Source organism: Zonotrichia leucophrys, chromosome 1A (assembly GCF_028769735.1).
Source record: "Zonotrichia leucophrys gambelii isolate GWCS_2022_RI chromosome 1A, RI_Zleu_2.0, whole genome shotgun sequence".
Lineage (NCBI taxonomy): Eukaryota > Metazoa > Chordata > Aves > Passeriformes > Passerellidae > Zonotrichia > Zonotrichia leucophrys.
In genome coordinates this window covers 70,801,632-70,815,203 of record NC_088170.1, presented here as the reverse complement: position 1 = coordinate 70,815,203, position 13,572 = coordinate 70,801,632, and the positions used below count along the sequence as shown (strand labels likewise).

The window sequence follows — 13,572 nt, the reverse complement described above, 5'->3', positions numbered from 1 at the left end:
TTTTAAGGAGTTTTTTGGGTTTTTTGGTGATTTTCAGCTGCTGGAGTTTGGCCAAAAAAGTATCAGGAGCATCATCCACACCGTGCTGTTTTTAAGGAGATTTTAAAGGAATATTTTGGGTTTTTTGGGGGATTTTCAGATGCTAGAGTTTGGCCAAAAAAGTATCAGGAGCATCATCCACATCGTGCTGTTTTTGAGGAGATTTTTAAGGAGTTTTTTGGGTTTTTTTGGGGATTTTCAGCTGCTGGAGTTTGGCCAAAAAAAGTATCAGGAGCATCATCCACACCGTGCTGGTTTTAAGGAGTTTTTTGGGTTTTTTGGTGATTTTCAGCTGCTGGAATTTGGCCAAAAAAGTATCAGGACACACCGTGCTGTTTTTAAGGAGATTTTTAAGGAGAATTTTTTTTTTTTTTTTGGATTTTCAGATGCTGGAGTTTGGCCAAAAAAGTATCAGGAGCATCATCCACACCGTGCTGGTTTTAAGGAGATTTTTAAGGAGAATTTTTTTTTTTTTTTTGGATTTTCAGTTGCTAGAGTTTGGCCAAAAAAAGTATCAGGAGCATCATCCACACCACGCTGAGATAAGAAACAACACAAGCTTTGAAGGAAAGGAAAAAAATCCCACTCTGCTGCTCCAGAGCGAAGCAATTTGGATTTTTTTGGAGATGGAGCAACAGGTTTTTAAGGCCAGCGACCACCTGGGTGGGAAGATTTATCACCTCGTTGAGAACCCTACAAGAACAGGCTGCAAGGAGCTGTCGAGGCACTTGTAGCCTAATTTAGGATCGATTTCAACAATTACAGCCTGAAATTTAATGCTGAATAATTTTGAGACAAATGAGTTTCACGGTGATTCAGCCGCTCTGCAAAGGAAAAGGGTTTCAAGTGTTTTACACTTGAGGAGGGAGGAATGGAAAACAAGGCAGTAAAATGGAATATTTAGAAAGGACAATTTTTTTTTTTTTAAGGATAATCTTTACAGGAGTGGGTGATTCATCTGTGAGCACACAATGCTTGAAAATCTTTTATCTCTCATCTAATTCAGCTCAGACATGTGCTGATAGTGATCCCAAAGCAGCTTTATCATGGGGCTGATAAATTCCCCAGTGCTGTTCCAGCCAAAGAGGTTTCAGAGAGATCTTTGGGATAGCAAAGAGTGGGATGGTTAAACCAGGAACCCACAAACAGCAAAAAATAAACTGGGGGAGAGCTTCATTCACCACATTTCCATCATATCCACGAGGGGATGGGGAAAAGACTCCAGGCTCCAGCACTGCCATGCAGAAATAGCCTTTTTTTTTTAACCCTCTTTAATGGAAAATCAATAGGATTTATTTTAGGGAGCTGTTTGGATGAGCTGGTTCAAAGAGGCAGCAATTTTTCTTCTCCATTCAGAGAATTGCCCTTCTCTGATGTCGGGAACAAGGAGACCTCCTGAGCACAGACAGTCTGACCAAGGATAATTCCAGTTCAAAATAATTTCCATCCATCAAGAGAAACAAATTGTAGGAGCTGGATGAGAAAATTCCAAACCACTCTGAGTCTTTAACTCCAAATGAACTTTAAGGAAATATACTGACATTATAGAACACATTTTCATGAGAAATGAAGCCATGAGCCACAAAAAATACTTTATCCATATTAAGGCAGGTAAAGCTTGGGAAGGAAACAATCCAGGGATTCTGTGCAGCCCCAAAACATCAGTTCAGCTCCTGCAAAGAGAATTTTGGCCCCTTTCTAAAGAAGCTGTTCCCCCCTCCAGGGACTTCTGGAAATGCTGTTCTGGAATTTGATTTTGTTTTGTCTCTGAAAGGACCATCCCAGTCCTGCTGCACTCAGACAGGCACAGACAGTGACCATTAATCCATCAAAAATTCTGGAAATGGTAACAATAATACAGTTGTTCCTATTATTGCACGAAATGATAACATCTCTGTGTTTTACAGCTGTAAACTGAGATAGAAAATGGCCACCTAAACCCTGGGATAAAGGCGCTGCTTCCTAAGAACTGGAGTATTATCCAACCCTGACGAGAGGATTGCCCAGGAAAGAGGGAATAACTTCAAAGGATGAAAAGAGTTTGACATGACCAACAGCCAGAGTCAGTTACAGAATCACAGAATTACAGAATGACCAGGTTGGGAGAGCCCTTCAAGGCCCTGGAGCCCAGCCCAGCCCCTGGCACCCAGTGCCACCTCCAGGCTGGTCAAACACACCCAGGGATGGTGACTGCGCCCCCTCCCCGGGCAGCCATTGCAGAACTTTCTCCTCCTTGCTGGAAAAGCTTTTTGCTGCTCTCCCAGCTGGATTTCCCTTGGCACAGCTCAGGCTGTGTGCTCTGGCTGTGCCAGTGCTGCTGGAGCCAGAGCCCAAGGGCAGCTGGGCACAGGCACCTTTCAGGGGCTGTGGGAGTGCTGGGGGCACCCTGAGTCTCCTTTCCTGCAGCCTGAGCACCCCCAGCTCCCTCAGGGCTCCCTCAGCGTTTGTGTCCCAGCTCCTCTCCAGCCTCACCACCCACATTTCCCACCTTTATTCATGGAACTACAGAATGGTTTGGGTTGAAAGGGACCTTAAATCCCATCCTTTCCAACCCCAGCCATGGCAGGGACACCTCCCACTGTCCCAGGCTGCTCCAGCCTGGCCTTGGGCATTGCAGGGATCAGGGGCACCCCCAGCTGCTCTGGGAATCCCTTCCCAAAATCCCAGCCCAGGCTCCCTCTCCAGGGAATTCCCTCCATTCCCAGCTCTCCCAGCCTGGCATTGGATCCATCCCCACCCCGACTCCTCTCCAGGAAGGAATTTTGGGATCTGGGGGCTTCACTGGCAATCTCAGCACTCCAGGAAGGGTCTCCCTTCCCTTTGCCATCCCCAACTTCCATAAAAACCCCTGGGGATGGATTCTGAGTGTCCCAAATGCCAGAATGGTTTGGGTGGGAAGGGCCCTTCAAGCCCATCCCATTCCAAGCCCACCATCCCAGGCTGCTCCAGCCTGGCCTTGGGCACTGCAGGGATCAGGGGCAGCCCCAGCTGCTCTGGCAATGCCAGCCCAGGCAGGAATTGCTCATTGCCAAGATGCCACCCATGGCTGCCCTCTGGCAGTGGGAGCCATTCCCTGGGTGCTGTCCCTGCAGGCCTTGTCCCCAGTCCCTCTGCAGCTCTCCTGGAGCCCCTGCAGGCCCTGCCCTGTGCTGGCAGCTCTGCCTGGAGCCTTCCCTGCTCCAGGGGAACATTCCCAGCTCTCCCTGGATCCCTCCCTGCTCCAGGGGAACATTCCCAGCTCTCCCTGGAGCCTTCCCTGCTCCAGGGGAACATTCCCAGCTCTCCCAGCCTCAGAGCAGCTCCATGGGCCCATTCCTCATTGGAAACCCAACCAGGCCATGGCTGGACATGGACAACAGGGACATCCTGAGGGTCCCTCAGCTCCCACCTGCAGCAGAGGCCTCTGCACTCCCAGGATCTTCATGGTGTCAGCGTTGGCCAGGATCTTCAGGGGATCTGAGGCCTTGGTGACGCCCTCGATCTCCTTGTTGATCTCGGCCAGGACCTGGCTCAGGAAGATGTTCTTGATGTACATGGTGAGGAACTCCCTCAGAGGGCACTGCTTGGCTGGGCCCAGCTCCATGGCCTGCTCGATCTCCTGGATAAACCTGCAACACAGAAAGGGGAAAGGAAGAATTTTAATTAAATTGAATAAGTTGTAATTAAGTCATGAAGATGCTTTAGATTTGTTGGTGTTGCCTTTGCCATTCCAACATTTCAGACACGAGCAGTGTAGGAATCACCACGGACTGTCCCAACCTGAGGAATGATGAGGAGAAAAGGTCCACAGGGTAGTTTTAGGGGAAAAAAAATAAATTAAATACAATCAATTGATGAGACAGACACTAAATTGCTGGAGAAGGACAGATAAAATGAGAGAAAAATCCACATTGCAGGCACAATTCCTGTTTGTGCCAAAAAAATTTGGCTTTTCCATGGGGGACATGCTGGGAAGATATCCTTATAAAAATTTGGCTTTTCAGCCAAATTTCAGACACAAGCACCAGCAATGACCATGGATTGTCCCAACATGAGGAATGACGAGGAGAAAACGCCCACAGGGTAGTTTTAAGGAAAAATAAAACAGAGATAAAATACAATCAATTGATGAGACAAACACTAAATTGCTGGAGAAGGACAGATAAAATGATAGAAAATCCACATGCCAGGCACAATTCCTGTTTGCGCAAAAAAAAAAAAAAAAAAAATTTTGGCTTTTCCATGTGGGACACACTGGGAAGATTTCCTTATAGAAAAATTGGCTTTTCCATGTGGGACATGCTGGGAAAATGTCCTTATAAAAATCTGGCATATTTATATTTATTTATATTTATATTTATATTTATATTTATATTTATATTTATATTTATATTTTTAATATATATATAAATATAATATATAAGATTTTTATATTAATTTTTTTTCCCATTTCTATATCCTTATAGAAAAATTTGGCTTTTCCATTTGGAACACACTGGGAAGATGTCCTAGTAGAAAAATTTGGCTTTTCGATCTGGGACACGCTGGGAAGATGCCCTTATAGAAAAAATTGGCTTTTCCATGTGGGACACATTGGCAAGATATGTTTTTAATAACCTTATAAAAAACCCTGTTTTTTCCATTTGGGGCGTGCTGGGAAGATGTCCTTATAAAAATAAAATCACAATTAAAAAAGCTAACACACCACAAATCCCTTTAAAAAGCCAAGCTTCCTTCTGGGTGTGGTCACTTGATTCCCACAGATGGGTTCCCCCATCTCTAAACTGATCAACAGAATATTCCAGCTCAAAATCCAGAAAAAACCATGAAATAAAAGCCATTTCAATGCATGATGCCATTATCCCCCTGCATTATGGATGCCCGTGTTATGGTGTACGTTTATCACCCTTTATTGTTCCGTCCCAGGATCCCATTCCTGAGCACACGGAGCGGCAGCATGACTCTGGGAATATTTTAGCACCAAATGTTTGCCATCTCCTGCAAACTCTCTTTATTTCTGTGCTGCCATCTGCTTTACCACGGAGGAGTTTATTCCAGAAATTACCTCGTCATGTCTTTCACTACATCTGAGGCAGTGGAATTGGTGTTTCTCTCAAAACAATTAGGGATTGGGTATCAGAGGTCATCATGGATTGAGATTTGCTGTCCTGAGTTGTGCTGAGGAAGATTTAGGTTGGATATTAGGAATAATTCATGCACTAAGTGTGGAGTCACCATCCCTGGCAGAAAACAGGGATGTGGCACTTAGGACATGGTTTGGTGCTGAACAATCTTTGGATTTGATGATCCCAGAGGTCTTTTCCAACCTCGAGGATTCCATGATTTTATTCCTGACCACTGACCCTATTCCCAAACCCTTCAACAAGATCTGCTTAATTATCCATCATTTTCTACTTCCACGCCCCTCACTCCAGAGGAGCTGCTTCCCTTCCCAGCCCTGACTGAGGAGCCAATTCCCATGGATGATTTCTTTCCAATCTGAGCTCTTTTCTCCCTAAATCCTCTCCCTGTTGGCTCCATGGGTCTGGAGTGACACTTTTGGACAATGCAGCTTCCATGGGGGGATCCCTTTGGAGCTCAGGTGGAAGATTGGCTCTCCAAAGGGAGAGAGATGCTGCAGGGAGGGAATCACAGAGGCAGGTGAGGGAATCCATAAATTCAGAGGGTTTTGGGAAAGCTGCAAAAGGCAGCTCAGAGACAGCAGAACTGTGATTGGAGCTCAGCAGCAGCCATGAGATTGATCAGCAGAAAAATGATGTAAAAGTAGAAAAGCAAGGACAAATAGAACAATGTTCTGTGTATTAATGCTTGGTTAGAATAACTCCCCAAGCTGCAGAAAAGTTTATCAGTGAGATATCAGGGAGTTCTAAGTTAATAACGGAGCTCTGTGCATTGTGTTTGAGGCTCACAAGCAGGAATTGGGTTTGAAATAAGCCAGCATTGTTTAACCAAAGGTACCTGTGCTTCCAGTGGTTGGATGGAGCTGCTGTCAATGTGCTTTGGCTTTGTGGGATTGGTGACAGAACTGTTAAAGTGAGCTGTGACATTGAGTTCTGTGTCTGCTGCCTGGGCTGTGAGCTGAGGGCACCTTCCCATTGCCACAGCCATGGAGTGAGGCTGGTGCTGGAAAATCAAACAGCTCAGGGCACGTTCCCAGCAGCCCTGTCCTGTTTGTGATTTGTGCAGAGAGCCTGGCTGGTGATAAAAGGCAGCTTCATTCCCTGGATTTCACAGGGTGAGAATGGGAATCAGCTTGGGAAAACAGGGAACCAGTGGAGCTTTCTGGGGAAGAGAGCAGAGACTCCAAGAGCTGATCCCAGAAATATCAGAGCTGATGTCACCAGCTCCGAGTGACACCACCCACGTCCTCAAGGGGACATTGCCAGGGTTGATGGGACTGTGTTGGACTCATTTACTGTGTCCTTTCATGGCTGCCAGTAAATCTCTGACTCTTCCTTTATAAGTTTATTTACAGAGCACAAAACTCCCCCAAAATGTGAATTTTACTATTAAACCCCATTCAGGTGGGAAAGAGAAGCTCATAAGCTCAAACTGGGAATTAACATCATCTGGCAAAGGGACAGGAACAGCTTCTAAACACTTTTAAAGTCCAGAAAACGCTCCAAAAATGGCTAAATCAAATTAAAAAACCCCTTTTTAGAGGGAGAATGGCCACGTCCAAACCACCAGATGTGCTGCCCTACAACAGGAGTGGCAACTCCTCACCCCACAACATCCTGATGGTGCTCCTGCACCACACACTAAAGGTCAGCACTGGAAAATGCTGTTTTCACCAAGAATTTTTGCTTCCCAGGGCCTGGCATCCATCACCAGCACAGAATTAATTTTGGTTGCATTAAAAGAAGTGGTATTAATAATTTAGTGATTATTGTTTCATATTTTGATATTAAAATTATAATAACATTATGATAATTTTGATTGTTTATTTATTATAAAATATTTGATAATATATTAAAATTATCATAGATATATCATAATATATTTATGATAAAATATTTATTTATGATTAAATTTATGATTATTTTTCACATACTGTGTATACAATATTACGTATAATGATGCACCGTGAATAAGAATGAAAAATTTTGAATTTTAGAGAGATCTAGAGATCTGTGCCTTCATCTCCAGAAAACTTCTCCTTGATGTGTCCTGTTCAGTTTTAACATTTTGGAACAGACAAGACAAGAGTTCACCTAAAGCTGGTCAGGATCAAACCACATCCCTGTTTTCCTTGATAGGAACCATAAAATAATCATGGATTACGAGGGAGCTGCCAGGCAGCACTGACTGAGGGGGGATTTGTGAGTGCTCAGCATCACTTGTGATAAAGAACAAATGATCAGGAGCTTAGGAAGCAGATTTCAACTCGACAGCAGCAGGAAGTTATTAAAAATGGAGCCGTGCAGGGCACGGAGAACTGGAGGATGAGGATGGGAGGCCTTCAGCCGGGATGCTCAAGGATAGTTTGATGAAATGATTATGGGAATGGAAACCAGTGAAGTCCTCATTTAATCCCAAAGATCCCTGATGAGGGAAATGGGAGCAGAGAAAAGGTAAAGAAATTAAGGAATTATGGATGTGAGAGTGTGGCTTCCAGCAGGGAACAGCCCAGGAGTGCCTGGATTTGATAATCTGTTGGGAATTTAGCTGCTAAGGACTGGAAAATTACAAAACCGTGGCTAATTCCAAGTCCTGCACCTGTTGATAGCATGTCCTTGGGGCCTAGCTGTAGTGTGATAACAAACAGTGAAAGAGACATGAGAAAAGAGAGATGTAACGCCTAAGGAATGAGGAAGAGTTAATGCTATAGTTTAACCAATAGATTGCTTGGCTTACAGAATATTCATAAGCTTATTATTTGCTGTATAAGTGTTTCATACTTTCTTCAATAAATTGGACCAGAAGGACCTGAGGGACCGGGACCGGACCGGACCTGAGGGGCCTGTGATGAACCAACTGGTGTCCTGGTCCCCTTCTTTTGACAATAATCCAGTGGGACAAGGTGATTTTTGCAGCCTCAGGGGACAATTGGGATCCATTTTCTGGGCTCTGCTGTGGTTCAGAGGTGACCTCTCCAAATTTCCAGCAGGCAGAGTGAGTCCCACACTGCTGTATTTGCTGGATGTCCTGATGAAGGCAGGGATCATGAATCTGACTCCATGCTCTCAGAAGGCTCATTTATTATTTTATGATACTATGTTATATTAAGAATGCTATACTAAACTGTGGGATCTCAGGATCTCAGTCCTGAGATGCCGAGCCACCGAGACCACCCTTGGGGGGCTCGGGAGTCCTGGAATGTTCCAGAAGTGTCTGGTGGCTGGACTTTGATCCTACACAGGAGACGACACCTGTATGAGGACAGGAGGGTTTCACCGGGGTGAATGGTGAAGGGATTGGTTAATTAGAGGGTGAGACACAGGGTTTAGGATTTCTGTACAGGGGGGTTTAGAGAAGTAAGATGGAGGAATTGGGGCGTGTCCTGTCCTTCTTCTTCTTCTTCTTCTCCTCCATCTTCTTTGGTGATGGTGGCACTTTTGGATTGGTTATTACTAAAAGTGCACCCGGCAATAAGAATAAATGGTATTGGGGAAAAATGATAAATATTGTACACGTAACAATGGGTATAAAGATAGGTGGCTGTACGGAGGACAGCACAGTGTGCCCATGACTGGCTGCTGAGCAGAGCTCTGTCGGGCTGAAAGAAAATCTTTTAGATAAACAATTAATAAACATAAAAACCGAAAGAAGAACTGAAGCCTCTTCTCGTCCTTCGATACGCGGGCTGCCCCAAGGCCACTCCGGGCCTTTCCAGGCCCTTCAAACAGCCGAAAACCCGACACTAAACTACACTAAAGAATACAGAAAGGTCACTTACTGAATGCTAAAAAGATGATAATGAAAACTCCTGACTCTCTCCAGAGTCCTGACACAGCTTGGCCCTGATTGGCCAAAGAGTGAAAACAACTCACAGCAGAATCCAATGAAACAATCACCTGTTGGATAAACAATCTCCAACCACATTCCAAAGCAGCAAAACACAGGAGAAGCAAATGAGATAATATTGTTTTCCTTTTTCTCTGAGGCTTCTCAGCTTCCCAGGAGAAAAACCCTGGGCAAAGGGATTTTTCCAGAGACTGTGAATGCCACACCACACTGCTCTGCACCCCAAGCAGCCACTCTGGAGCTTCAGCCTTCAAAATCCCGCTGGGCACAGGGCCAGGGGCTCAAGCAGGAGGCACAAAGTTCCAGGTGCAGGGGAGATTTGCACCAGGAATCCTTCTGGGACATTGAATGGCAGCACTGCTGCACGCTCCGTGTGCTGGACTGGGAGGGTGACTCAGAATTCCATTAAGAACTGATTAAAAATGGAAAACATGAATTTTTTTTTTTAAATTTAAGAGAATTTAGACAATTACATCTGCAATTTAAGAGAAATCAGAGTTGCCCCTGGATCCCTGGAATGTCCAAGGCCAGGCTGGATGGGGCTTGGAGCACCTTGGGACAGTGGGAGGTGTTGAGGTTGGAACTGGATCATCTTAAAGGTCCTTTCCAACCCAAATCATTCCACGATTCCATGAATTAGGGGTGCCGAGTCCAACTGTCACCTGAATAAATGTGACAGCAAGAGTGACTCTTCTGCCACCAAGTCCCACAGGGCTCTCTGCTTCCCAGCTTCCCTCTTGCTGCCTTCTCATCCCGTCACATCCCTCTTTGTGGGAATTTCACCATCAGTTTGTGGGAATTACAAAAGGTAAGATTTTTAGAAAGCTGGGAAAGTAGGCTTTAGAAATAGAACAGAAAATTTAGAGCTAGCTGCAGCTAAAGTAAAAAAAACTGTAATTAAAAAAACCCTCTTATTTTCCATGGTTCCCAATCCCACTTGGTCATCCTGTGATTCTCCACCAGGTTTGGGAGCCCAAAAAACATTTTGGGATGGGAGAGAGCTGTCAGCTCAGGAACCAGCCCTTGCCTTTGGATGACCTTGCTGAGCTCTCGTTGGAGCTGTGCCCATTGGGAATTTTGACTGGAATTGTGTCCATTGGGAATTCTGGCTGGAATTGTGTCCATTGGGAATTCTAGCTGGAATTGTGTCCATTGGGAATTTTGGCTGGAATTGTGTCCATTGGGAATTTTGGCTGGAATTCTGTCCATTGGGAGTTTCAGCTGGAGTTGTGTCAATTGAGAATTTCAGCTGGAATTGTGTCCATTGGGAATTCTGGCTGGAATTGTGTACATTGAGAATTTCAGCTGGAATTATGTCCATTGGGAATTCTGGCTGGAATTGTGTCCATTTAGAATTTTGGCTGGAATTGTGTCCATTGGGAATTTTGGCTGGAATTGTGTCCATTGGGAATTCTGGCTGGAATTGTGTCCATTGAGAATTTCAGCTGGAATTATGTCCATTGGGAATTTCAGCTGGAATTGTGTCCATTGGGAATTCTGGCTGGAATTGTGTCCATTGGGAATTCTGGCTGGAATTGTGTCCATTGAGAATTTCAGCTGGAATTGTGCCCATTGAGAATTTTGGCTGGAATTGTGTCCATTGGGAATTCTGGCTGGAATTGTGTCCATTGAGAATTTTGGCTGGAATTGTGTCCATTGGGAATTTCAGCTGGAATTGTGCCCATTGGGAATTCTGGCTGGAATTGTGTCCATTGGGAATTTTGGCTGGAATTGTGTCCATTGGGAATTTTGACTGGAATTGTGTCCATTGGGAATTCTGGCTGGAATTACATCCATTGGGAATTCTGGCTGGAATTGTGTCCATTTAGAATTTCAACTGGAATTGTGTCCATTTGGAATTCTGGCTACCATGAAGCAGAATTGTGAGCACTGCACTTCTTTCAAGGTGTCCAAATAAGCCAAATTTGGGGTTATTTTCCACGCCCTTTATCCAACAGTTCCTCTTGCTGAGGAATGTGGAGATAGAAATTCCCAGCCAAAGGAAAACTCACCAGAATTCAACCAGAATTTCTCCTCCTTCTCAGAAAAAACCCCAAGTATCTCAGATATGTTCCTCTAAAAAAACAGCCCCAGTTGGCAATAAAAGATCAGCCAAAGTACAAGAAACTGAAAATGAATGTTTGAAATGGGAAATGTAGGGTGGCATTAAAGAGCCAACAGATATTCCCTATTTTCTGCCTGGCAGACGCAGGCACTCACTGTGCTATTTATTTATTTCAATTTCAAATGCTGCTGGCTGCCTTTTCCCAACAGAACTCAGTCTCTATAAAGAACAAGAAAGTGTTTAGCAGCATGGAAAAAAATACATCCTAAGAGTCCTCTCCAAAAACGTTGTGTTACTCATCCAAGCCATCCGTGGAAGTTTTAGATGTCAAAAAAAAAAAGGTAATTTGACCCACAGATATCCCAGAAATCAATTATTTATTGCACAATGATTTGGGTTGGAAAAGACTTCAAGGATTTCATTCCACCCCTGCCATGGCAGGGACAGCTCCCACCATCCCAGGCTGCTCCAGCCCCAGTGTCCAACCTTGGCCATTGCAGGGATCAGGGGCAGCCCCAGCTGCTCTGGGAATCCCTTCCCAAAATCCCAGCCCAGGCTCCCTCTCCAGGGAATTCCCTCCATTCCCAGCTCTCCCAGCCTGGCATTGGATCCATCCCCACCCCAACTCCTCTCTAGGAAGGGATTTTGGGCTCTGGGGCTTCACTGGCAATCTCAGCACTCCAGGAAGGGTCTCCCTTCCCTTTGCCATCCCCAACTTCCATAAAAACCCCTGGGGATGGATTCTGAGTGTCCCAAATGCCAGAATGGTTTGGGTGGGAAGGGCCCTTCAAGCCCATCCCATTCCAAGCCCACCATCCCAGGCTGCTCCAGCCTGGCCTTGGGCACTGCAGGGATCAGGGGCAGCCCCAGCTGCTCTGGCAATGCCAGCCCAGGCAGGAATTGCTCATTGCCAAGATGCCACCCATGGCTGCCCTCTGGCAGTGGGAGCCATTCCCTGGGTGCTGTCCCTGCAGGCCTTGTCCCCAGTCCCTCTGCAGCTCTCCTGGAGCCCCTGCAGGCCCTGCCCTGTGCTGGCAGCTCTCCCTGGAGCCTTCCCTGCTCCAGGGGAACATTCCCAGCTCTCCCTGGAGCCTTCCCTGCTCCAGGGGAACATTCCCAGCTCTCCCAGCCTGATTTCAGAATCATCAATTGTGTCCCGCCTTCAAAATACAAAAATGTTTTGTCTGAATAAAAATTCAGATTGAGAAGCGTCACCAAATTTCGAATCATGGTCAGCTGTAGATATTCCTGGGAATTGCCTGAAATCCTAAGAAAAGGCTCGTAGGGATGTCCCTGCTCTGAAGGACACTTTTAGGAGATGTCACAGTGAGGATGGAGTTCCTCAACAGAGCAGCCAAGGGAAAAAAAAAAAATAGAAATTTGCACCTTATCCTGAATTCAGAACCTGCATTTTTAAAATGATGCACAATTTTCAACTTGTTTTATCCTCCTATAAAAGCATTTGAGGTGATTTGTGGCTGCAATTAAGCATTCCCCTTAGACAGAAAAGCACTTTCAGGGAAATGAAGTAGCTTTTGGTAAATGACAGTCATTTGGATTAAAAAAGAAAAAAAAGAGAAGCGCCTCATTTCAGGAAATTTAATTCATTCTAACTCACAACTTAATTGGCTGTGAGCTCTGTCTTACCTAAGCTGGAAGTGAGGGATAAAAAGCATAAAACCTAAAAAAGCTGCGTGGATTGATTTAGAAACCTACAACTCCTGCCTCCTCGTTCTCAGATGTCCTCTGGAAGATCATTAAAAGAAACAGAAGGCACTGGAAGTGCAGAGCATCAATGCCTTAATGATGATGGTAATAATATCTGAAACCCTCTCCTCAAACAAATGAATGACAGGAAAAAATATCAAATATTCCAGAACCTTATTAAGACAATTTTTTCTGACGTTCAGCCCAAATTTACATTTCATTTTTGTGTGATCCTGAATTGTTCTCTGCCTTAGTCAGGAAACATCTGAGTACCTGGGATGAACCTTTTGGGGAGCTTCCACAGAGCAAGGAAATATTAAAGAAACATCAGAAATCCCTTGAGCTGGACAGAACGGAAAATTCCAAAATGGTTTTCCAGATTCAAGGAAATTAGGGATGAAATACCCAGGATTGTGAGTTCTGGAAAGTTTGAGGGCACATTAAACCAAGACAGGCACCTGGAAGATCCCACATTGTCCATGACACACTCAGGAAGCCACCTCACCTCAACAGTGGAATTTTGGGAGAGTGTCAACGGAATCATGGAAAGAATTGGGTTGGAAAGGACCTGGAAGATTCTCATTGCACCCCAGCCATGGCAGGGACAGCTCCCACCATCCCAGGCTGCTCCAGCCCCAGTGTCCAACCTTGGCCATTGCAGGGATCAGGGGCAGCCCCAGCTGCTCTGGGAATCCCTTCCCAAAATCCCAGCCCAGGCTCCCTCTCCAGGGAATTCCCTCCATTCCCAGCTCTCCCAGCCTGGCATTGGATCCATCCCCACCCCGACTCCTCTC

General features: G+C 45.3%; 1 protein-coding gene across 1 annotated transcript in view; it reads right to left on the bottom strand.

Moving 5' to 3' along the window:
- EXOC4 (exocyst complex component 4) overlaps positions 1-13,572 on the bottom strand; it is a 436,574-nt gene that overhangs the window by 131,117 nt on the left and 291,885 nt on the right. Inside the window, exon 11 of the mRNA XM_064703095.1 lies at positions 3,428-3,647. Within this exon, the coding sequence (XP_064559165.1) occupies positions 3,428-3,647 (220 nt within the window). The remainder of the gene's footprint in view (positions 1-3,427; positions 3,648-13,572) is intronic.